Source organism: Heliangelus exortis, chromosome 2 (genome assembly GCF_036169615.1).
Source record: "Heliangelus exortis chromosome 2, bHelExo1.hap1, whole genome shotgun sequence".
Lineage (NCBI taxonomy): Eukaryota > Metazoa > Chordata > Aves > Apodiformes > Trochilidae > Heliangelus > Heliangelus exortis.
The window spans coordinates 146,067,264-146,093,494 of record NC_092423.1 but is presented as its reverse complement, the minus strand read 5'-3'; the positions used below and the strand labels follow the sequence as shown (position 1 = coordinate 146,093,494).

The 26,231-nt window shown below is 45.6% G+C and overlaps 1 protein-coding gene across 1 annotated transcript in view; it reads left to right on the top strand.

Moving 5' to 3' along the window:
* The first annotated feature begins 4,919 nt into the window (after positions 1 to 4,919).
* KCNK9 (potassium two pore domain channel subfamily K member 9) overlaps positions 4,920 to 26,231 on the top strand; it is an 85,768-nt gene continuing 64,456 nt past the window's right edge. The window contains exon 1 of the mRNA XM_071738703.1: positions 4,920 to 6,866. Within this exon, the coding sequence (XP_071594804.1) occupies positions 6,281 to 6,866 (586 nt within the window). The 5' untranslated portion in view covers positions 4,920 to 6,280. The remainder of the gene's footprint in view (positions 6,867 to 26,231) is intronic.

The following is a 26,231-nucleotide window of genomic DNA, read 5'->3' as shown; positions in this document are numbered from 1 at the left end:
TGATTGAGGAAATCCTAGTCTGAACAAACAAAAGGGAATGGATCTGAATATCAGATCTGTTGAACTCCTCCCTTAGGGGATGCAAAAAAATTTAGCTGGATTCAGGAAGAAAGTGGACAAATGCCTGGGAGAAAGATCTGTTATAGATCACTAAATAGAGCAAGTAACTGAGGCTCAGAAAATCCCCTAAATTAAAATAGTCTGAAATTGAAAGAGGTGAAAAAGAATCACATACTTTTTGGTTTGCATTTCTCCCTCATGTCTGCTACAGCCTCTGTGGAGAATAGAATTTTGGGATAAATTAACCTGGGCCCTGATCTAGAGCTGCTGCTGTTCTGACCATCTTTGTGTCACTGTTTCAAGAGAAAGAAAATGGCTTCTTGATAATCTGGGTAGAAAAAGAAATAGGTTAGTTCCTTTTCTTTCCAGTTTTAATCATGGTTTTTAGTAATTTTTCTGGTTTGTTTTCCTTTTTTTTAATCTGGTTTGTTTGACACCTCTAGTTCAGCTGGAAGATGGCTCACGGATTGGCAATTCTCAACCTTTCTGGCAGAGAGAGAAAGAGAGAGATCAGATCCCTCTCAGGTCAACAGGAGTGACTGGAGAGGTTTATGAAAGAAACTCAGAAGCCAGGTGCCCTTGCAGCTAGCTCTTGACTTTGTTGCAGAGTAAACTCAAGGTAAAACAGCTGCTATAACACAACAGCACCCACACACTCTTACCTTGAACCTGGAAGACTTCTAACACTTTATGCCTTGTTGTAAAGGGAGTAAGTGAAATGTTGGGTTAGCACAGCTGTCAGCAGCCAGGGCAACCACTCCACAGCTCAGGGCTATCTTCCAGCCTGCTTGTTCCCCTTCAAGTTAGACAAAACTGAAAAGAACAAAGAGATCTGTTGACACTTTGAGCTAACCTTTCATTTGGTGACTAACCAAGGGTTGATCCTTCAGCAGCTCTGCTTACAATTGTCCAGCCTCTCCATCAGTCACTTTTCCAAAGAATAAAAAACTGGGGTTTTGACCTTATGGGGAAAATTTTGGCCAGGAAAGAACATTTTAGCCACTTCCATCTCCGTTAAAGAGAGAAAAGCTCTTCACTCATCCCTTACTCCTCCAATCATTTCCATCCCAGTTTTATGAAAAGATATTTTCTAGATTTTTCTTTACGGTTTCTTTTTCTTTCAGTCATGCCATACATCCCTGGCTCCCAATCCTGCACTCAGGCTGACAATGAACTTTCTGTTCCTGGGTGTCTGTGTCTCTGCCTCTCACTTGGGTGATGCCAGCTCAGCCTGGCACCCTGACAGAACCCATGAGCTGAGCCATAGATCAACCTGTCCAGCATCAATCCTTCTCCCTGAAGTTTGCCTGACTGCTCTGCTGTAGAGGAACAACTGAAGGACACCTCTTTGGACATTATTTGCTCTGTGGTTCAAATTTGAACTTGTAAGTTGATGGTAAGTCTGGGTGACCAAAGGCTGTTCCTCACAGAGTGGGTTACTTGCTTGGCAACAATGTCGGCAAAAAAGAAAATACCAAGTTCTTGCAAACATGAATAGACGTTTAAAAAGTGACTGTGACTTTAAGCAATGTTGAAACCTTTGCAAGTATACAGAACTACAAATATTTCCCATTCCATAACCCTAGCAAAATGCCAATACTCTGATGTTTGTCCTGAAAGCACTACACCCATCTACAGCTTGACACTGCAGCCTGATCAGAGGAAAGCTACAATCTCATGGCAGTGCCTGTACTCTCCATGACTGTCACGCTGTTTTGTGCCCTGAAGTCCCATGGAAACCTCATCCTTCCCAGCTACCCACAAGCTCCCTTATGACCCCATGCTAACCACCACATTCCAGCTAAAGGTTAATTACTCCAAGGGACATTTCCATCCAAGCTGTTGCCTGCAGGTTGCAATCCCTGCCTGAGAGCTATTTTTAGACCTGCTCCTTAGTTATTATTGATCCCAGTAACCCTCTGTTAATTAGATACACATAACACACAGCATTTGCAATTCATTTATCAATTCCATTCAGCACCTCCCTCTCCTGAGAGGTAATTTGGAGCCCTCCTTGAATCATGCTATTGATCCTTCCCAGCAACTTTGCTTATACGATTCACTGTGTTGCAAACTATTTATAGATTCTTCTTCTTCTCCTTCTCTCCCTTGGGGAATCAGAAATGGGCAGTAGTAATCAGACTTCTATTTTAAGTAGTTGATCAAAACCAGATATTTCCTCTTTTCTCCTTCTTTCTCCTCCTTCCTCCTGTTGCTGTTCTATCCAGGCTTCGTTTGGCAGGGGAGACCTTCCTGCTCCATGTGGTGCTGTAAGGGTTCTGGTAACTCTCAGGTGATGTGATCCTGAATTTGCCCTGAGTGAAATCTTGTTTGCTGAATTAATGAACTGGATTCCACCTCCTCTCTGCATCCAAGAGTTTCACAAAGGGCTTTGTGACCTGCTTTGTCTGCTATGCCTGAGGTGCACCTTTCAGCCTTCTCACACAGATTTCATCCATTTGCAATGCACCATGTTCCAAATTGCCTCCCTGTATCCCAGGAAGGGCACCCAAGGGCTTTAGATAATGTGTAGTCAGGAGTGAGATAGGTGCAGCTGCTTTTAGGGATGGAGAATGACAGTAACAAACCCTGAGATCCTAGAATTTGAGAAAAATCTTGTCGTGTTTTAACCCAACAGGCAGCTAAATACAACACATCCATTCACTCACTCCCCTCCCCCACCCCTGGGGAGTGGGGGACAGAATCAGAAAGATAAAGACTCACAGGTTGAGAAAAAAACAATTTAATAATGTAAATAAAATAAAAATGCATATATAAATAAGTGATGCACAGAGCAACTGCTCACCACCCTCTGACGAATGCCCACTGCCCCTGGCCAGTGATCCTGGAGGAGAGAAACCCTGAAATCACAATCCCAGAAGAGAGAAAGAACTTCCCAGTGAACTCTCACCTATAAATTGAACATGGTATGGAATGATAGAATGATTGGAAGTTTGGACACATTGGTGTGGACCTGCACACTAGAAAATCATGGGAAGCTGAAAAATCCTTGATTTTGTAGCAACAACTAAAACACCAGTATATTATCAATGTTCTTCTCATACCAAATCCCATACTAAATACAAATCATAATGATATTCTAGCTGCTAAGTGGACAATTAGTTTTATCCCCTCTGAAAACAGGACAGACTTTTCTGAAGCTCAGAGATGTCAGAGGGACATGAAGTGACCAGCAGACTGAGGGAGGTGATGCTCCCCCTCTACTCCACTCCCAAGAGATCCCATCTGCAGCACCATGTCCAGTTCTGTGGTCCCTAACACAACAAGGACATGGAGCTGATGGAGCAAGTCCAGGAGAGGCCATGAAGATGCTCAGAGGACTGGAGCACATCTGCTATGAGACAGGCTGAGGGAGCTGGGGTTGTTCAACCTGGAGAAGGCTCCAGGGAGACCTCCAATACCTGAAGGTGCTACAGGAAAGCAGGGAACGGATTTTTTGCAAGGATATGGAGTGATAGGACAAGGGGGAATGGCTTTAAACTGGAAGAGGGTGTATTTAGATTGGACATTGGGAAGAACTTCCTTACTGTGAGGGTGGTGAGATATTGGCACAGGTTGCCCAGAGAGGCTGTGGATGTCCCATCCCTGGAACTGTTCAAGATCAGGTAAGATGGGGCTTGGAACAAGGTGATCTTTTATGTCCCTTCCAACCCAAACCATTCAGTGATTATAAGCAGATCAGGCTCTACCAAGTAAGGCTGAAAATCCCAGATCTAGTGGAGAAGGAGGCCTACAGTTCCTGTGCACAAGGTGACACCAGAAGGGACAGGTGTGTCTCAGGGTGCATATGAAAGCTGCACCAGGCTTCTGTGGCAACACTTTCTGCTGAAAATCTGATGGCAAAGGGAGGGAGAGGCGTGCCAAGAGGAGCTGGGCAGGATGCGTGGAAAGGGCTTCAAGTTCACGGTGGTCCCGGAGCAGTCCTGGGGATTGCAGCCCCCCCAGCAGGGTGGTGGCTCAGGAGTCGTGGGGCTGCGTGGAATGGAGCTGGAATGGAGCTGGCTCCTCTGCACCGATGGGGACGTGGTGCTGTGCGTGGTGTTGTGTGTGAGGAGCCAGTGTGTGCCTGTGCTCGGGGAGGTGATGCTGTAGCTGAGGCTGTGTGGTGTGTCTGGGATGGGGGCAATATGTGGAGGGTTTTTTTGGGGGGGGTTTGTGTGTGTGTGTGTGCACCTTGTGTGTTGTGTTGTGGGTTTGGGAGTGAGTGAAGATGTGGTGTGTTTGGCTGGGGACTGGGGTGGAGTTGCGGTGCATGGGGCTGTGTTTGGGGACCCGTGGTACACGTGGGTCAGTGTGTCCTGGGGCTGGGGGGTGGGTGGCGGTGTGTGAGTGGAACTGTAGCGTTTGTGTGGAGTGGTGAGGGCATGACGCGAAGCTGCGGTGCGTGTGTGGAGCTGTAGTGCACGGAGCTCTGGTGTGTGGGGCTGTGGTGTGTGGGGCTGCGGTGTGTCGGGCTGTAGTGTGTGGGGCTGTGGTGTGTAGTGTGTGAGGCTGCGGTGTGTTAGGCTTTGGTGTGTGGGGCTGTGGCGTGCAGTGCTGTGGTGTGTGGAGCTGCAATGCGTGGGGCTGTGGTGCGTGGGGCTGCGGTGTGTGAAGCTGTAGTGCGTGGGGCTCTGGTGTGTGGGGAAGTCCTCTGCGTGCAGCCGCGGTGCCGCTGTCCCCCGGGCGTCGGCTTCCGATCAGCCACCCTCCCCGGCCGTGCCCGCCAGCCGGCCGCTCCCTTCGTCCCGCAGTCCCCGCTCGCCCCGACCTTTATCGCGGGGCTGCCCACCTGCCCTGGCCGTTACCCGCTGCTCGGTTTGGTGGGCGCCAACAGCCGGTGGCCGCCGCGTCCGCCCCACGTTGTCGCTGAGGGTACACCACAGCCCTCCGCACCGCAGACACCGCCCGGCCCAGCTCGGCGGCCGGGGCGTGGCCAAGCCCGGGGGAGGCGGGAAAGAACCGCGCCGGGGGGGAGCTCCGCGGCTTCGCCCTGACAGGGCGGCGGCGACGGGGTTAACCCGCTCCCCGCGGCGGGCCGGGGCGAACTCCCGCCTCCCGAGCCAGCGCCGGAGTAGACACGCAGGGACACGCACACACACATACACCACACCAACCACACGCTCTCACACACGCGCAGGCGATGGCTGAGGGGCGCGGGCTCGATTTTCCCCGAGATGATGTCAAGAGCTTGGGAGAAGGAGGAGGAGGAGGAGGAGGACGGTTGCTCTTTTTCTTAACGGCTTTGTTCTAAAATCATCCTAAATAAAGCAGCCCCAGCTCCGAGCGCCGGGGGAGCAGCCGTGAAAGTAGCTTTTTTTTTTTTTTTTTAATTCCCTTTTTTTCTTATTTTTTTCCTTTTTAATTTTTCTCCTAATCTCTGGCTTTGTGTCCACCTTGGAGCCGAGCCCCCTCCCCTCGCTTTCCGGTCCGCTGTCTCCCCGGAGGGAAGCCACCGGCTTTTTTTCCTCTCCTCCCGGCAGCCCGAGGCCAGAGGCAGCGCCCGCCGCCGTCCCGCCCCAGCGCAGCCCCGGAGCAGGTGCTCCGCGGCTGCCGGCTCGCCCGGCGGGCGCCTCCTCGCTGCCCTCCCGCCTCCCCCGCCCGCCGGCCGGGGCGGCTCCGCGCCGCTCCTCCCGCTCGGTTCTGGCTCCCCGCCGCCAGGGCTACGCCGGCGGCCCGGCACTCCCGCCTCCCGCCGGAGCGGCGGCGCGGCCCGGCGCGCCCGGGGATGCTGCCCCCAACTCCCCGCCCGCCGCCTGACACCGCCGCCGCCCTCGCCGCGCCGGACGCCGCTCCGCTATCCGTGCAGCGGCCACCTGCAGCAGCCCGGCTCCCCGCCGCCCGCCTCGCACCGCGGCGGAAGGAATAAAGCGCCCAGCCCGTACCGACCCGCCCGGCCGACGCTCCCCCAAGCAGACGGGGCCGGAGCGGGTCGGGCCGCCGACGTCCCCCGCCGCCACTCGCCCCTTCTGCGCGACCCTCCGCCGATGGGCGCGCTGCCGCCGCCCGTCCCCTCCCGGCTCCGCCGCGCCGCCTGAAGAAACTTGGGGACGGCGGTGGCCTCCGCCTCCCCGCCGCGCCCCGCCCGGGCTGCGGGGGACCCTTCCCCTCGCCTCCGCGACAACTTTGCAGGGGGGACCCGCCCGCCGCAGGACTCCGGGCCGGGGCGGGGACCCCCTGCCCCTGGCCTCGGTGCTGGGGAGGAGCGGGGGTGCCCTGGATGGCCCTGCGCACTGGGACGGCTTGGTTTGGGCAGGTCCTGCGCAGAGTTTCCCGGCTTCAGGGCACCTGGTCCCGACGCTCCAGCAGCCTCCTGTGTCTCTCCTCCTCCCAGGAGTCCGAGCAGGCGGGCGGAGAGCGGCCGCCGCCGCAGCACAAGCTGCCCCGGAGCAGCGGCAGCGGCGGCGGCGGGGGCCGCCAGCCCCCCCGGCCCCTGCCCCCCTGCTGCGGTTGCTGCGGCCTGTCGGATCCCCGGGCAGCCAGGGGGGGACATGGTCCCCTCACTCGCCCCTTGCTGGCTGCCATGAAGAGGCAGAACGTGCGGACCCTGTCCCTCATCATCTGCACGTTCACCTACCTGCTGGTCGGGGCTGCCGTCTTTGATGCCCTGGAGTCCGACAACGAGATGCGGGAGGAGGAGAAACTCAAAGCCGAGGAGATTCGGCTCAAAGGAAAGTACAACATCACCAGCGAGGACTACCGGCAGCTGGAATTGGTGATCATGCAGTCTGAGCCGCACCGGGCCGGCGTCCAGTGGAAATTCGCTGGCTCCTTCTACTTCGCCATCACGGTCATCACGACCATTGGTGAGTGTCTCACCTCGGGGAGGCCTCAGGGGCCAGGGCCGGGGCTGGGGCAAAATCGCCCCCCCACCCACCTCAATGGGTGAAAGGGAAAGGGTCAGGGGGGCTGTGGTGTGCAAAGGGTTAAGTGGCAGATGAGTTTTCTGGCTTCCCTCCTGTATTATGTAATTCAGTGCTCTTCATGGGCACTTGTTGGACTTGGTGGTGTCCTGCACCTCTTCTCCTGGAGATGATGGTGCCCGTGTCCCCTGGGTAGGACTGGAGAGGAGTGAGACTGACCTGGTAGGGGGATTGGGACTGGCCAGGTGGCTACCGCTGATCTGTTGCTCGGGTGGCAAGAAGAGGGGGGAAGAGGCAGGGTGACACTCTTCTGGTGTTCCCCTCAGGAAGAAGGAGAACCTTTGCACCTTTGCTTAATAGATGTCGGGAAAAACTTAGTCAAAAGGTAGTTGGATGAGGGTGAAAACGATGAGGACATAGGAACTGGATCAGCTGGGAGAGCCCTTGATCTGGCCAAGTGTAGCCATGCCTTCCCAAACTTTGTTTTGGTGTTGGCAAGGGCTCTGGTGGAGCTTTCCACAGCTGTGGTCCCATTGCTGGGCCTCTCCTGAGCATTCCCAATGTGTTCCGAAAGTTTTTATTACATCTGGAGTATCTGATGTACCAACAGGTCACAGTCTCCAACAGAGTACAAGCAGAGGCACAGTGTGCCTCCTCTTTGTGGGTGCATGGTCTGATAGGCAAAATGATGCCCATCTGTGCTGCTGAGCTCTCCACATTTCCCAGGACAATCGAGGGACAGCCAGTGCTGTCGAGGGACAGCCACAGGCTGTCATTTTGTACTTGTCTGCTTCCCACAGCTGAAGCAGAGTGTTTTGTGTAAAGTTTCCTTCCCTGCTGGAAAAATGAATGCCATGATAACAGGAGGCTGCTGAGTGCGTGCAGAACTGTGCCACAACTCTGGCTGCGTCTTGCTGAGCAAGTTTGTTCTTCCTGGTTTTGTATTCAATAGGGTGGATTTACTGAGGTGGTTGATACATCCTTCTCCCAGCACATCTAAGATCTTCCCCTATAACATCTGGGGAGATCTGGAAAGACCTTCCCCATTGGCAGCTTGATAGTGCCTTGTATTGAATAGGACATGAAAGAACAGGTCTCTTATTCATACAGAAGGACTCAATTTTTTTGTCAATTAGGGCTTGTTACAAGAATTTTGCACATTGCCACCTGAAGATACTGACAGTTCTCAGCAGAATGTGCTGTCTGCTGCCCTTTGTGCAGTGTTTACCTACGTTTGTGTTTAACTGTGTTATACCTGAGGCAGTAAAAAATTTCATTTGAACGGCCATCTGACATGATAAAACCTGTTTGCCTTTACAAAGATAAGATTTTTAAGGTATAATCTCTCTTTTTCTGTTAATATATATGTATATAAGATGCATATATTCCTACGCTGTACAATATAAGGTATGTAACTTTGGCTTGTGACTTAGATTTTCTGTTGTTGGTTACCATATCAGAACTCTCCTTCCTTCTTTGGTCACCGATTCTGTCTTCCTTGATCTGTTTCTAGTCTTTTGTTTCTGCTCAGTGAGCACAGGACTTTTGTGCCTCTCTGGAGTATAAGGCTTCCACACTCCTGTGTACTCACAGTACTCTGCACTCCTGCCTAAGAGGTGGTTGCAGTACTCTCTGTGTTCTTATTCTACCTGTCACTGACTGAGCCTGAGTTGGTTTTACAGTAGTTTGCTGCTTTGATCATATTTTACACAGGAAGGAGTACATCACTGAGCGTGTTTCTGTAGGCAGAGGTGCTTTGGGATGTTAGACTTGTTTAAATTTAAAATGTCTATAGCAACCGGGAACCACTGTGAGGAAGAGTGATAATAAAGAATGCTGCAGAAAACAGATATTCTTTAATGATTGTTCGCTTGGAAACCCCTGCTCCAGGAGGATATGGGATCTGTCTTTCAAAAGTTTATTAATAGTTGCTATCTGCATCTTGCCAAACACACTTCTATTTTCTTTGTCATCTCTTCAGCCCTAGAGTAGCAGGCTATCTGATCTACCAGTGGTCTGTAAAAGTGAGCATGGAAGGTTTTTTTCTTTAATTTCTTACTTATCCTAAAAGAATTTGTTTCAAAGGGGGAAAAATGACTTTCTATATCTAAGTTTGTAGGCAGAGAAGATTCTTCTCTATGTTTCTTGCACAAGGCAGTGATCTTAAACGTCCATAGTAATCTTTTGCCATGTTTTTTCTTTCTACTCTGACTGTGTGTACACTCTCACATTTCCTTCACCCTCTGAAACCTTCCTGACAGACTCCACGAAGCACACACAGCAGTGTGTGTACCAGAGGACGGGCTGTAGTCAGTAGGTGCTCCTGCAGGAGTGTATTTAAACTCCCCATTGCAGGCTGGTTTTTAAAACAGAGTGAATAAAACCCCTTGTTTCCTAATACAGAGTGCTGCATCCATCTACACGAAACTCCTTCTCAGGGAAGAGTGCTGGGAATCAGCCCACCACGAACTCCGGCAGCACGCATAGGCTGGCAGGCTACGTCTAATTTAATTGTTCTCCTCCATAGCGCCGTGCTAGCAACACGTCTGAAACCATCACCTCTTCCCTGCCTTGATTTCAACTACCGGGGCTTTAAATTTAATCAGAAACTCTTTATCACTGCCCGTGGACCATGAGCCAGCAGCGCTCGGTAGCCCGGGCAGGGGCTGGCGGGTCCGGGGCGGGTCCGGGGTGGTGCTGAAGGGACAGCTCCGGCGGAGCCCGGAGACAGCGGGGACCGGAACGGAACCTCCCGCCGGGTCCGGTTCCCCACCCCTGCCGGGTCTGGTTTCCCTCCCGCCAGGCAACCTCCGTGGGTTGCTGTTTCCATTGCAAACACATCATTCAAGACCTGTTTGGAAGGGAGGATGGAAAGCTGGAAGCCTCCCCTGCGAGGTGAAGCGCTGGGGCTTGGGCAGCTCTCGTTTTCTGTCTAATTTACAGCGTTTTAGGGGTCAGTAAGAGGGTGATAGGGGTTGTTGCTCACATGTTAAGCCGAGTACTAAACGAAGAAGAGAGGGCTATTAAAGTAAATGGAAACTGTTTTGTTTTTTTTTTATTCCCCAATGTTTTTTTCTTTGTGTTTTGTCTGTTTGTTTGGTTTTTTCCTGGGAGTTTTTAGGTGATCAAGTTTTAAGTTGATCAAAATGAACTAATAAGCTGTTCTTGACTCTCACCAGTTGCTGAGTTTATTTTGGTTTGTTTTCACTTCGGAGTTTGCTAGTATAATTTCCTGTCCATTTCCAGTTACACAGCCCAACTGATGACTGAGAACAATTTAGTCAAGTTTTTCATCCAGCTTTTTGTCTTTTATGAGATATGCTGTAGAGTAAGGACAGAGTTCACAAAGAGGCTGGGTACAATGAGTGAAAACACCACCTTTAGAAAATAAAAAGTAACTCCTAGGATTTCTACTAAGTTTTAATGCCCTTTTTTACAAGTTTATAGGAGTGAGTAAACTGCTTCTATGTAAGCAAGTGTCAACACTGTCAAAATGTGTTATTGGTATGGATATCGCTCCATCATTTAGGCCTTAAAGGGTGATAGTCATACTTGATTTAACACTGCCAGGCTCTAGTAAACACTGAATATTTCTGGAGGCTTGTGCAGAATGTAAAGAACTGAAAGCTGTTTATGTCACCCTAAAATGAACTGAAACAACAAACAGATTGAGGATTTTTAAATTTTTTTCTTTTAATTTTTTTTGTCATGAGAGAGAACTGCAAGGGGAACAAAATACAGACAGTGTGTGCTGGGAGTTGTGAGTCTCTTTTTCTAGCTTTTAGGCCTTAGTTTCCAATCTCAAAGCTACTACAAGTGGTGACTGAACTATCCTGGTGAACTCAGACATGACATTTTTTAAGAATGTGGTGCAATACCTGCCATGGTGAATGGAATATCCATCTGTGATCAGCTGTTTAGTAACTGAGCAGCTCTACACTCAAAAACTGATTCCATCCAAATTGTGTCCTACTGGCCGATGGTGGCCTGACAGGAAACTTGAATGGGCATTAATTAACTAAGTAAACATGATTAAATCCATTTCAGCATAGTAGCTAAGTCTCCATGTCCTTTCTCTGCATCACTTTACCCTTCTATAAAATGGGTACAAAAATACCAAGCTGGTGGTGTTGTGAGGTCTCTAATTTAGATTAGGAAAAGACTTAAGTGTTTTAATGTGTAAATTATTTTGTTAGTATTACCTCTCCTTTCAGGCCAGACTCTGGGGTCTCCTCTTTGTTTTTGAAGGATGGTAATGTTTAGAAGCAGTCCATGGAAAAGCTTTGAGTGGGGAGTCATGACAGATGGACAATTTTCAGGGAAAAGAAAGGAAGAAGACAAGACATGAAAAGGGAAAGATAGAGAACAAATACAATAATGCTTTGGTCAGTTGACTGCTGCATTCATGACTTGCTAGGACCATGAAGGTCATACCTCCTATATAAAAAGCAAACAAGCACAGAGTAGATTAAAGACACTCTATTATTAATAAACCCAGGTGAAAGTAGAAAGCAAGATCTTCTGGTGATATGAATGCTTGTAGATGCACTGAAGTAATAAATCTTTCATTCATATTATTTGAGCCTTCTGTGGAGAATACTGGATGACCAGGACTTGTAATATCTGTTGGTGGCATCTCGTAGGCAAGGAAGAGGTCAGCTTCAGGGAGCAGCATGAAGATGAAATGTGCGTAAGATTTCGTTCCTCTGCATCACTAAAATATTCTGTAAGATCTTTTCACACTATAATCTTAAAAAAAAAAATAAAATACCCAAATAAATTTTCTGCAAAGGCAGAGGACACTTTGTGGCTGCTTTGCTCACAGTTCATAGAAACAGTTCCTGAGTTCTTTTGAAACTGGTTTTACAATGATACTTCACATTCCTGCCAGAGGCCCATTAGCAAAAGCTTTTTAAAAATCACTGATAAGCAAGGAAAAAAATACAGCTCAGGCTGATGCCACAACTTCCCTCTGCATGGCTTCCTGGCAGTGCAAATGCAATATCCAGTAAGAGCCTGAAAACAGTTTGAGGGAAGCATCGAGAAGCCTCCAGCCACTCAGCAGATTTCTTAGTGTAACCAAGTCTAAGAAATCAGTGTCTTGCAGTCTGGTTTTTTTGGGGGGGGGAATTGGTGCCCTTTGATTTCCTCCTAACTATTTGTAACTTTTCTCTGTAACTCAGGTGGTTTACACCTTACAGATTTAGATTAGGCATGAGGGAACTCTTTCTAGCTGTCAGGATAGTTTTGTGCTGCAAGAGATTGCCTAAGGGGACTGTGGAATCTCCACCATTGGAGCATTTTTAAAAGGGCTGAGACAAAAATCTGCCAGGAATGGTTAAGTTATAGCTGCTTCTGCCTTTGGGGAGGAAGGTGGACTGGCTGACCTCTTGAAGTCTTTATCAGCCATATGTTCTATTATTTTCTGAATCTTCCTTTTTCCACGCCCTGAGCTCTAGTAATTCTTGGGCAACTTGTTTTTTGTGAGAAAGAATGCCAAAGATCTTTGAAATTCCAGTTTCTCCACTATATGATCTTTGCTTATTGATTTTTTTTTTTTTTTCTGTTTGGTAAAACCACTTGTGTATCTTTGCATACACAGCATGGAAAAATCTGTGTTTACCCACTGACAAGGCTACAAATTAGAGGTGCTGGTGAGTCTTTTGGGAAAGCAGCAGAAGAAAGGATCCTGCTGATGATACAAGGATAACAAGCAGAAATTTACAGGTTAGAACTGGGAGGGAGAGGAGGTGTTTGAGATTAAGAATAAGAGAATAAGTTTAGCTGTTAGCTATGGGCCTGCTTCCACCATAAGAACCCTTTTGCTTGATCTAAAATAAAACTGATGCATGGAGAGTTTGAGTTTTGGACATCATAGGTTTTGGGACAGACACTGCTGGTCCATCCAGGACTGGAGTGCTGCTGTCGTCCCTTGAAGGGAATTAATCTGAGGTGCTTGGTTCCTTCAGTTCCAGAGTGTGTCCCTTCACTTCTGGCTTTGAGCTGGAGTTGCACAGCACTTTATATTCAGAATGCTGCACTGACATGAGGTGACTCATCTTCACAAAACCTCTGTTTAAAAATTATCCTCAGTTTAGAGAAAAGATAAAATGACTTTCTGAAGGTTCAGGTTGGGAACTGTTTCTAATTGCCAAACAGCTCGCTTCTCACTCTTTCAGACCACATGGCACTAGTTTTTAGCCAAATTAAACAGTGAAGATGAACCAAAAATCAAGTTTCATAATGAATTCAAGGTGATATTGGCCAACTCCTGCAGTTTAGATCTTCTGACATGCAATAATAATAGAACCTGGAGCTTTATTACGTGAAGGATCACACACAGTTTTGGGTAATTGTCTGTTATTGGTATGCATCTTCTGTCAAAGCCCTTTAGATTTTTAGGTACTGAGTTGCTATGGATTTTTCTCAAGATCCTTGACTGGATCCAGATAAAGGCCATTTGAAATATCTCCTTCCCCTGTAACAGATGCTAGGAAGGACTTTTGCTGGCGATGCAGAAGTAATCAGTGAGAGTCTTTGCTACTTTTAAGTTGAACTAACAGGTTACCGAGGACTTGCAACAGATATTAGCTCTGTGTAGCAAGCCTATTCCTCTCTTCTTGGCTTGTGGATATTTTTGAGTGAAGACATCATTTCTGAAATTCCACATGAGTAGATTGCTGTGATGCAAATGAGTTTGAAGTTATCATCTCTGGATTGTAGTCTGTGGAATCTCCTTACTTCAAGTTCAAATATATGGATCCAGTCCTCCCCAGAAGTCACCAAACCCTACCAGGTGCCTGTGCCTTGGCTAGAAACAACTGAGGTTGATGTTGCTGATGAAGCTATGGAATTTTCTTTGATTAACACTAATGGGTTTATGATTAGGGAATGTTAGGTCAAAAAAAAACCCCAAAATTAAAGCCCGATCCAAAGTATCTTGGAGGAAATATATAATAGAGATGATATTTTGAGTCACAGTAGTTTTGGATCAGGCCATCATTTGACATGAATTCTGCAATGCAAGAAGCTATGTTCTATAGCAAGCCAATTCCTGGAAAATATTTGTAGTAGCAGTTTATTTATTTTTAATAATGAAGCAAACAAAGTTTGTGGAGCTGGAGCTTGTGTTGATTTTGACATAGTGACATTGATATTTGACATTTATGTTTGGTTTTTTTTTAGTTGAAAGTGAAAGGCTAAACTACATGCCTACTGCATACCTTAAACTTTAAGCAAAGAGAAATATTGAGGAAGACTGTTATGTATTTGTTTCAGCGGTGGGTTGTGGGGTTTTTTTGGGTTTTTTGGTTTTTTTTAAATTTTCCTTTCTTTCAGTGTGAACAACTTTTTTTTCTGTTTTGGTGGCAGAACCTCCTATGTTTCCTAGCTTTTTACCTTTCTAAGGAATGAAGTGATAAATTTTTTTGTAAGTATCTGGCCAATTGCCACAAAAGGCTCATGCAGTCCTCAGTTGGGTAAAGGCTTCAGTATGCTTTTTTGTTTTTTTTTTTTAAAGTGCTTTCATTATGGAGATGATTAGGGCATGTCAGTGAAAGCCATATCTCAATTAAGGACTGGTGTATCTGTTACTTGTTAGGATGATTAGAAGGGAATAAGCTATATTGGCCTTCCAGTTCCCTGCACCAGCAGGAAAAAAGATCTCCAGAGAAAAGCAGAGGTAGGTAGTGGGGCTAAAAGGTGTCTGAGGGCAGGTTCAGTGTCTCCTTGCTCTCCCATCAGGGAAGAGGCTCCATCCCCTTTCTGTGAGCCTTCTCAGTTGCAAACATTTCACTGAGAGCTTCAGGGCACGGATTGATGAATGAAACTGGCAGCAACTCTCTCCTCATTGTGCAGTGCAGGAGATTAGTTAGGAGGAGATGTTTGTAGATTCCCAATTTTGGGATATTCTTGACATATTGAAGGGAAGGTAGAAATAAAAGGGATCTCCTCCCAAGACAATTGGCACTGTCAGCAATTTCTGATGTAAACTACAATTAATTCATTAGAGAGATGTTTTGGGTGCAAATGGAATATTTTATTTCTTCCACCCTCTTTTCTTTTGATGTCCCCTGGAGAGGGTGTCTTCCTCCTGTGTTTAAACCATCACAGGCCATGACTATGGGAACTGTATCAGAAATGAAGCATTGTAGCAAACCCCTGACCACCTGGAGTTTGGAGCTGTCACTTTTCTGCATTTAACACCCATCTGAAACTTTTCAGGACCAGACATGTTAGGAAAAAGGTGTCAGGTGCTCTTGTTTCAAAGCTCTAGACCTCTGTTATTTCAAACAGTGAGCAGTTGCTGTCCTAATGGTAGAATCATCTAGGTTGGAAAAGACCTCTAAGATCACTGAATCCAACTGTTAGATGTTAATAGTTTGGACTGGATGTTGAAACAAGTCTGACTTTACCCAGTGAAAATCATATTATTATTAAGAATTTTGAAAAATCTGCAGTTTGGTATTCAGACTAACTTTACTATGGAAAGTAGGGGACCTGAAGAAAATTAATTTCAGCAGCTGGAAAGATGTGGAGCCCTGACCATAAGGCTCTGTGTGCTGTGTAAGATACTTCACCTGAAATGTTTTGAAACTGTTCATGAAACAAATATGATTGAACATTGAACTCTCAGCTACAGTCTTGCTTCAGAGAAACACCTCATACCTGCTGAGGTGACTTAAGTCTCAGTGCTTAAGTCTCCTCTTTTTTTCTGGGCTTTGGACTTTGAGAGACTTTTTGGGCTCCCAATGGTTCTCCTGGAGTTTTAGCAGAATTTTTTACAGGATAAAGCATATGCTATTTTCTGCTTGCTAGAAAAAAGGGGAAGGATGCTCTTTCAGCATTATCCAGGATTATTACATATACTAGGCTGTCAAGAAAACTGGATTGCCCTAGACTGTCAAAGAGGGGAAAAAAGCATATTTTGGGACATGGAATTCTGGAGGTCAACATTTGGCAAATCTTCCCCAACGTTTGAAGGAATCTACACACCATTACTCTGCCACATCCCCCATGAAAGTCCCTGATCTGCTGCTTGTTTGCTCCTGTACATTGTGTATGAGTTACCAGAGCAGACTTTTTTGCAATATTACTTAAGTGTACTAGAAATGAGATAGAGCTAGTTCTAGGCAACTGATGGTTAAAACAGTAGCACTGGATTTGTGCCATCAGAAGTACCTGGAAATCCCAGTGATTTGACTGGAAATCTTCAGTTGACCTTTCAATTGATATATTAACAATTCAGTGATCTTCTCAAACTGTTTCTCAGATTTTCTCTCTTCCTTTACTGTTTCATATGGGAATGAACATCACAAGAAGAGGAAAAAGATGGGAGCTATTCATTCTGTAGTGGTGCCCTGTCAGCTTCTACATTCTTTTCTGGGACTTTTGCTGATGAACAAATAAATAATCATCCAATTTTTAAGCAACAAAAATTTAATCTCACGATTTGCTCTTAACCACATCCTACCTAGTAGTAAAAGGCCTGTTATTTAAAAGGCACTTTCCAAAACAATTAGGACTTAGCAGCAACATGAGTGCACTCTGCCAGTCAGAGGAAACAACAAAAGCTGATGCCTACAGATGTAGACCCATAGAGGCAAATCAACAGTGTTACAAGTAATTTCATGATTGTACTACACATCCAAGAGATTATTCTGAAGCCTGAGAAGCTCTAGGTATGATTCAGAATGGCTTCAGATTTCTTTCTTTCTCCACTATCCCCCCCTTATTATATTTTTGATTTGGAAGCTTCTGTACCACTCCTATGCTTGTGATAGCTCACTCTGTGTGGGTTGCATTCAGCTCTGGTTTGACATATTGGACTGGCACCAGAGATAATTTTTCATAAAACCTAAGTTGCTGTTCTTTTATGATGTTTGAGGTCGATGCTCCTGTGATGTAGGTAGGTCAGCTGCTGGTGTTTTGGTATGACATAGATTTTTTTTTTAAAAAAAAAACACGTTTCAGGAGGTTTTTCTTTTCTTCAAGATGCAACAGAGGCTCATGGTGCTGAAGAGGCAGGTGCGTGGGATGCAGGCTTGGCTCTGAGGATTTAGTGATGGATATCACAGTGGAAGTTGTTGGCTCTTGAGCATGTGGTCCTGATTTGGATGACTGGCTGAAACCTGACCACAGGTTGGGTGATGAGCTGTTGCAAAATATTTCCATGACCTCTTTGAAAAGAATGCAGCCTGGGGTGCTTTGCAACTCAGATCAAAAGCATGAGCTGTTCCCTAAGAACCTGAGTGGGATATGGGGAAAAAGAAAAGCTGTTAACAGCAAGGAAGCATTAGAGTGGCCTCAGAGAAAAAAAAACCAATCTTTCTAGCAATTATATTGGTGAAACACTGAAACACATTGCCTGGGGAGGATGTGGGCTCTTTGCTAGGTCTTGAAGAACAGGATAGACAAGCATCTGTCAAGACTGACCTGTGTGTGATGTCCTTCCTTGCAGCAAGGTATGGACTTGTCTCCTCCTGCCTTATTTTTAGTGGTTCTGTATACACACAGGCTGCTTGAAGTTTGTTTTGGATCTTTCTTGGGATCTGTGTGAGTTCATCTTGTCCTTTTTCTGCTGGAGGTTCCCGTTTCCTTGGGGGATTATCAGTGCATCCTACAATTTTGTCTCCAGCTGAGTATCTGGATAAGAATCAAACCTTTTCTCTAAGCAGCAACTGTTCACTGTCAGCACTGTCACCAGTTTTTTATGGCTGCTGTTTGAACAGCTCTACCAGTGGCTGTTGCAGGGAAAAACAAACATTACTGCCTATCTTTAAAAAAGGGACAGGAGAGAACATGGGGAGTTAATGCTCAGTCAGCCTAAATTTGATACTCAGAAAGATAGTTGACCAAGCTGGAAAATAATCAATGTGAAAGTACCCGGGGAATCATGAGGGAACAAACCCAATTATTTCTTGAGTAATTCACATTGGATTTCTCTGGGTTGTTTCTCTGGGTCTTTTTTTTTTTTTTTTTCAGTAGAGTTGTTGGTCTAGCTGATAGTGGGGGATCATTAGATATTTACATTTATTAGGTATGGGGCATTATAATAGCATGGGGTTCTTATAATCACAGTAGAAAAACATAGACTGGATTGAATTGCCACAGGTGGGGGCATGGTCTGGATACACACACCCTGTGGCTGGACTTACCACTTGTGTGAAAAGCAAACACAGTCTGCAGGTGGTTGTAAAAAGGGCAGAAAATACAAACCCAGCTGCCCCTTGCTAAATCTGACGCGAGATAATTTCACAACAGGAGAAAAATTAAAAAAAAAAAAAAAAGAAAAAAGTGAAATTATCAGTAGTTTTTTGTAGGTGGACATAACATGTACAGTCTTACAAGGGGCTGTCTTGTGGTTGGTTGTAATTTTCCCATTAATGACTTGGCTGATAGAATGAGAGTGCTCATAGAATTCTGAGAGGTGTGGCTTGCACTTTGGAGGGCAGGAGCAGAATACAAAATGATTTTGGTAAATTGGAGAAATGGGCTGAAATCAGTATGATGCAATTCAATAAAAGCAAGTGCAAAGTATTACACTGCAAAGGAAACATTAAATGCATGTACAGAAAATGGTGTGAACTGACTGGATGGAAGTACTGCAAGGTTGTGCTGATGAAGTGGATTGCAGACTGAATATGGTTCCATGATGTGAGGTGTTCAGAACAGGCACATGTTGGATGAAAGTCATACAAGGTAGCTCTTGTTGTTGGTATTGGTAAGGCACTGGGTCCAGTTTTGGGCACATAGTGTTTTGAGAAAGGATCAGAAAAACCGAAGTGTTAAGAGGGGAAAGAAATCAAAATGCCAAGAGAAAACCCAACCTGTATTCAGTGTGGGAAGAGATTCTTTAATCTGGAAATGTGTGAAGTTGATACCAATAAGTCTTCAAATATGTGAAAGGTTGTTGTAAAGAGGACAGGGATAAGTTTTTTCTACACATCTACCCAAGGTGTAGGATCAGATGTATGACATCTGATGTATGACAGTGCATGACAGATGTAGGATCATTGTCAGCTATGAACACAGGTGTAACAGGGAACCTCCAAAGTACCAGTAGTAGGATATTTATCTGAATGGGTTAAACAATTGTCCACCACACATAGGCTCTGTATACTTTATCCCACCTCAGATCTGAATGGACCAGATTACCTCCTGAGGTCTCTCCAAACCAGGTATTCCTAGGAGTGGGTGGTTGATAGCAGCTGTGCAGGAGCTGATATGGATTGAGGAGCCCCTAAGTGATGGGCTTAAGATTTAAGCATTCTGAAATTATTTATATTATTTATTGATGTTCCTCCCAGCCCTCAGCTTCTGGGATTATAACACCCTATGGACGTTTCTGCGTGCCATGCTAAATGTGCAGGAACATTTGCTATCTTGTAGTGGACCTTATTACTGCCAGGGATGAACTTGTCTTTAAGAGAGCTGTTCAGCTAGAACAGGCATTAATAAATATGCATCTTGCAACCCCCCCTCGTTTTGCATTTTGGGTTACAAATTCTGTCCTGATGAAACAAAGAGGTTTGTCCTCTTTCCCTAAATCCCATGCATACAAACCACCAATTTCCATAGCACAGACAATCATCCAGTCTGTTATCTTGGCAGACACCAATGCCTCTCTGCTTTGGAGGAAGGAAATCTATCCCATAATACACCTGTGCAATATATGGTGATTTCGTTGCTAACCCCCGCAGCAATCAGTTTATGCCCTCAAGCATGGGATTTGATTATCCTTGTCATTATCTTAGCTACAAATGTTATTAGCAGCCATAAAATTGTCCATTAAAGTGAGAGGAATTACTTGCCTGCACCAAGGGGAGAACAGATAATTTACTACACAGATTTTAAGGCCAAATGCACTTTTTTTTTTTTTTTTTTTTTTCTGGGTGAGGCCTCTAAGCCTTTGTATTGCCTCCATCTTTGTTTTTCAAAACCTTCTTCTCTTTCCATGGGCTTCAAGTCTGTGTCTTTACACCATAACAGTGAGATATATACATAACTTTCTTGAAATAAATCTGAGATCATGACCATACAGTTCCTCATCTCTCATGGCTTTGTTGAATTCTTCCTTAATTCTGGATGTTCAGCTGCCCAGACTTTGGTTGAGTTCCATAGTTTCTGGACTTCAGTGTAGGTCTGGGCTTGGCAGAAGCATTTCTGGATGCCTTGGGCTTGGCTTAGCACCAGTGGACTGACTGTACCTCACTGTCTGAGCATAGGACCAGGTGATCTGCTCATGACAGAGTCATTTTTATAGGTTTTCATGATATTGCAATACCAGATTTTTTGAGAGAAAAAGGTGCTGTCTCACAGGGGCCAAGAAAAGATCTGTATCTGAGTGGGTGAGATCCAGGGTAGCGTCTGAAAAATTTCTTTGTCTTCACTGGGACTGGCTGATTCATTCCCTTCCCACCACCCTGTTAATCCTCTTCATACAGCAATTCACCATAAAGCTGCTTTATTGTTCCCATGTGGTTTTGTGTTCCCACCCCCTTCCATTACAAGGAGTAGGAGAGGTGACCTATGTCTTTCCCAACAGACAAAAATGGTGGAACCTCACAGACAGGGGAATATTTTGATTCTCTGTAAATCCTGTGGAACTTGGTTGTTTTGGTTTATTTGTTGGCTTTAAATTGAGATGAATGTGTGCAGAATCTGGTCTCTTGAGCCTGTGTTTTGAAGGAAGCCTCTCCTCCTACTCACCCAACAAATTCACACACACGGTGTAGCATCAATATTAGCTCCTGGAGCAAATGGAAAATGTGGCAATAGCTTGAAAGGAACAGAAAATGTTCTCAAACAGGGCTTAAAAAAGTAAATAAACATCATATAACCAACAAAATCAATACTGTTCCATGTTAGCCATTACAGATGTCTCTGTCTTTGTCTCTATCACACTGTGCACATTTCAGTGCTGTGGGAAATCTATAACCCAGGGAACCTCATTTCAGAACTTAGAGATTGTATATGAAATGCAGGGTCTGGGACAGAAGGCCTGATGGGGATTGATGTTAAATGTCAGAAGAAGTTTTCCCATTCTGAATCTCCAAGGAGCATTAAGTCAATGAAACAAGTGATAATGTTTATCCAAAATGGATAGATATTCATAGATGTTACAACATTACTAGAAACAACTCCTCAGAAGCTCCTTTTTCCTGAGTCATCTGCACTGACTTAAAAAATTACTTTGCAAGAACAAGCGTTAGGTTCAGGACATCCAAGAGGTGACAGCCTCTTAGCTTTCTGCATTCTGAAAGCTTTATATTCCTCTGCTGCTCTTCTACTTGGAGGGAATCCTAGACAGAGGAATGTCCTTATGCTTTCCAGTCTATGCCTCGTGGCCTTCTTCCTTTATTCTTCACGTCTTCCAAAGCAATCAGTAATATTCAAGCTATTCTTTCAGGCTTCTTGATTGAATTTGTTCAAGCCAAGCTACTCTTGGCTGCTGAAGGCAACCCCTCTTATCCTCTTCCACTGAGAACTTGATATCCCCATTGAGCCAGGAAGCAAGAGACAGGACTGTGGACTAAGCAGGTGGTTGATATTCTTCCCAACTGGAAGTCCATGTCATCATCTGTCTCAGTGGAAGCTGTTTTGGAGTTTAAAGCAGAAAATGCTCCTGTGACCCAGGACCATTCTTTGGTTTCTTGCCTGTAATATTGGTGGGGACATCCTGTGCCTCTTGAACAGTGGCTTTTGCTTCCATTCCCCTTGCAGAACTCTTTGCCAAGGAGAGGCTGAAGAATTTTCCTGCATAGCACATTGGTAGAGGCTTTGAAGACGAGGAAGAAATTGACAACATCTATTAGGACAAAATGGACCATTGCTTGGAATCCTTCATTCAGGTGGTTTCCCAAAACAGAAATGTTTGTATCTCATGGTCTTTAGCTTTCTAATGGTTTAGTTCTGTGTGTGAAAAAAGGTGTGTACACTTACTGAGTCTTCTGAAGAGCTACAGGAGATCACAAATGTGATGTGCTTCACTGTGGGAGCTTTTCTGTTAGATGGTATTGCCTGAAACACAGATCGATAGACAGACAGACAGACAATTTGTTTCCTTTTGTATGCATCCTTGTGATGCTATGTGATCCAACCCTTTTACAAGTGTCCACAGGCCCTATGGGAAGTTCCCAGCCTTTCATCTTGAAGGGTTGACACAAGGCTTTTGTTTCTCCTCTGGCTTCCCTTTCACCTCCCAACTGCAGTCCTTGATGTCAATCTGGCTGCTCAGAGCGCCTGCAGCGTGTGTGAGACCTGGGGGCCTGGGTTTCTTGTCTCTTTAATGGCATTCTCAGAGCTTGTCTTCAGAGAGAGTCAGAAAGATCAAAGGCTGTGCAAGTGGACTGCTCTTGATTTTGCTTACACCAATATGAATCAATTGACTTCACTGAGTTATGAGGGATTTACAGCTAAGGGAGAACAGATTCTGACTTAATGGCTCCAAAGGAGGCTTTTTTTTCGGATGAGCAATGTAATCAGAGCACTGGAACAGACAGAGTTTGTGACTCATCAGTGAGCCTGCAGTCTTGTCTTTGCTTCTAGTAGGGTGTTCACTAATGTCACCACACTTTCATTTCACTCGTGGGCTGATCTAATGAAGGACCAACCTTTGCTCAAACAGAGATCTCTGTGCACCTGCAAAGCATCCTCCAGTCTTCATGTCACTGTGCAAACTTTATTTACTGCAGAGCACCCTAGGAAGGGACCAACAAGCTCACAGCCAGAAACTGAAGTATGGGAAAATTTGCACTTTTTTCTTTTCTTGGAGAAAAGCAGAGGATTAGAAGAAATGGAGGTCAGGCAGGAGCCAGGGAGAATAGATTGGTGATTGGGTTCACTTACTAATAATCCCAAATACATAACTTAGCAAGGAGACAGATGATGGAGCACATATGCCAAAATCAACCTGCTCTGTATATCCAGCTGGAAAGCAGCACATGCATTTTGAGATCAGTTAAACTCTTTTTCTAAAGCTAGTTGGAAGTCTTGGGATGGAATATTTTTGTTAGAAGATACCAATATACTGAGATTTCAAATCATTTATTTGGGAAACTTTGTGAGAATGTTGGATATGTTTGGGGCAGAGGAGCTGGTAATGATCAGTGCAGGAGGAACTTAGTGTTTGGAAGGAGTGGAAGCGAGCATATTCACAAGGCTTTGGCTTGTGTCCTCCAGGTGTCAGGAGGAGAGGCTGTGACACAGGGACCTGGTGGAGAGGTAGCAGCATTTGGGAGGTAGAGATGATGCAGCTTTGGCTGCTGGTTTTCCTTTGGTCCTGGAGCAACAGGAATTGGAGTCAGGGGCCAGCAGTTGCAGTTTGGCTGGTGACCATGACCCTGACCATGACAACAGCAGTAGCAGGGGTTATGTCAGGGCTGAGTAGGCGAAATCCCCTCAGCTGCTGCATACATAATCCTACCTCCTTCTCACCCATCTCTCATTTCAGCTGAGCATGAGGGGTGAGACCTCTTCAACACCGGGGCTGTTGCCAGTGGCAGGCAGCAGAGGCCATGCTTTGGTCCATCAAAGTAACAGGGATACAGTAGTTCCAGGAAAGGGTAGGGAGATGGTGATGCAATAAACTAGAGTTTAGCATGGGATGGGAGAGGTGAGGCAGAGACACCATGTCTGGCATCACTGAGGGTTACTCCAAAAAGACTGGGGGCCACTGATATGGGGAATCCAGTGGAAGTGCCTACCTTACATGCAGCCTTATGCTTTGTGCTGTCATCTTCTGAAGCCAGTCTACATCTGCTCCAAAATCACAACCTACAGCAGCTGTAGCTCTGCTAGATTTAGCCTTTGTAAGTGGGTTGCTGCTGAGGTGGTAAGACCCACCTGGGAAGAAGGTGAATTACTATGTGCTGGATTGTGTGGCTCACCACTTGGCAGTGACAATAGCAGAAATATATGCAATTGGATTTGATGTTGGTTTTCTTCTGATTTGCCACTGACTCTGAAACTTAGAGCCAGTCCTGATGATTGGTACTGTCCTTGGACTCAAGCCCTGCTGCACTGGGCTCTGTACCAGCATGAAATTTCAAAAAAAGTCTCTGCAAGACCACAGAACTAAAGCTCTATTTTCAAAAGTAGCTTTTGCACTTTGCAGGCTAGTTTCCAAGCCAAGCAAGCTCATCCCTGCCAACTATGGGTTTAGAAAACAGGTTGGTTGGGGTGTGGAGTCATTGAAGAACATGTGAAATATATGTCTTTCAGGACAAAAAAAAAAAAAAGCTACAGGTGCCTGGATCCTCTGAGTCCTCTGGTAAGCCATCTTCCCACCTTTTCAGCTACCTGTCACTTGGAAGCCTTTCTTCTCCTCTTACTCCTGAGGGAGTAAGAGACCAAGTGAAGTATTAATGAAATCTGCAGTGGGTGCTGGTCTTCTTGTGCCCAGAAGTTAGAACTGCTCTTTCTGCAAGCTGACTCATGCATGAGGTACCAGCTCTGTTGATACTGACAAGGGCTTGATGAATATGTGTGTAACACAGGAGTAAGTCACTGCCTTGGAGAAATCTCTGCTGCTTTGAAACTAGACACAAATGAGTGCAACAAGTAATAGGTTTGAAGGAGAAGAAGTAATGAAAATAATAACAACTAGGTTCTTTTAATTGCTTTCAGTTGCCACCATCACTGACTAGCTGAAGAATTTATTCCAAGAAAAATTCTGGCCTCATATTGTAGTTCAGGGACACCTTTTGTGTCCAAGAAACAATGCCTGGAGACATTTTTTGGAGAAGCCAGAAAATGCTAGTCACAGCTGGCATGAGTGGCATTGAGATGGAGAAGTGGGTGATGAGAAATAGGAGCTGAGGAAGATGGAGCAGGGCTGTGTGGTCATTAAAAGCTTGAAGATGTTGTGGGAAAAGGAGGAGTCAATAGAGAGGAAAGGGTGAAGTTCATGGAATGTGGTAGTCTGCAGGTGTAGAGCATTTGTATCTTGAGTGACCTACCCTGAGATCCCAGTGGAAATTGGGCTTGTCTGAGGGCTTTCTCTTTGACTTACACGGTTGTAAGGATCTGGATGTGGGCCACTGTCCTTATAGATAGACTGAAGGTACAGATTTTAATTTTAATCCTCCAGAAGTAAGCCCTGCCATATGTTCCCAGGCTATGAGCACTGCACAGCTATCTGTAACATGGCCTAGCACAACATCTGAGGTTCCCACAGCTCAGAGGTACAAATTAGGCAGGGTTCAAGCATCCTAACACAGTGTTATCTGAACCTACAGGTTTTGTGTGCTCTCTGCACTAATTTTAGCATCCTAGTGTCAGGCTCGTCATTAGCACAGCTCTTTTAAGTGGTCATCAGCATTTCTCAGCAAAATCTGGGGTAAAAACACTGGTGTGAGAGTTGTAACACACTGTGGGGAACATTTTGACCTGTGGAGGTATTTGGCTATGGGAACTGTTGTACCTCAGCAGGATTGGACAGTGCCCAAGTAAAAATGGTCAGACCTATGGCATTGAATCCAAGTCGCTGATCAATAGTCTGCAAGTCTGATTTTCCAAGACCAGGTGCTGCTTAATGACTGGATTTGTGGACACCTTCCAGCTCTGGATGTCTTGAAAACAGAGACCTCCAAAGCAGGCAGGTCCTGTGACAAAGGTGTGGCAGTTATACTGATGCATCAGCTTTCAGTCTGTAAAGTGGGGACAGGGCCATGTAAGCTTTCCCCGGAGCTGTTCTTTAGGTTAAACCACACTCAGGGAGTACTAAATATTGTCATTATTACTTCTGTGACTGAAGAGGGGAAAATTACCTCGGGGAAGAAGAAACCAGCTGAATCCACTCTCCTGGCCTCGTCGCCCTGAAGAAGAATTTTGATTGTGAGCAGCCCAACTCCAAGCTGCCGTCACCGTAGTGCCGAGGCAGACGTGCTCCTTCCTCTGCTGATTGTGTATTTAAAGCACGTTTCAGTAGTGCTCTGAGTTAACATTTTTTTTCTCTTCTTCTACAGTGCCAGTCATTGCCGTTGACTTCATTTAAGTGATTAATTGCTCTAAATACTCCCGCTCCTGGACTGCGGGAGTACAATTTCTGAGCTGTATTTCATTTGAACTTGCTATGCAAGTACAAGTAAACTTGGGGGAGTGCACACACCCACGTATTGCTAGGTAGAGATGGTTGCCAAAAGGACACCAAGTAAAAGAACAGTTAGTTCTTAAACAAGGGTATAATCTAATAAGCCAAAAAAGAGAAAATTACATACCGGAATCTTCACTGCTTCCCCTCTCCCCCCAGTTTCAAAATTTGCATCTAGTACAACTCCTGACTAGAGCAGTGATTTAAATATATAT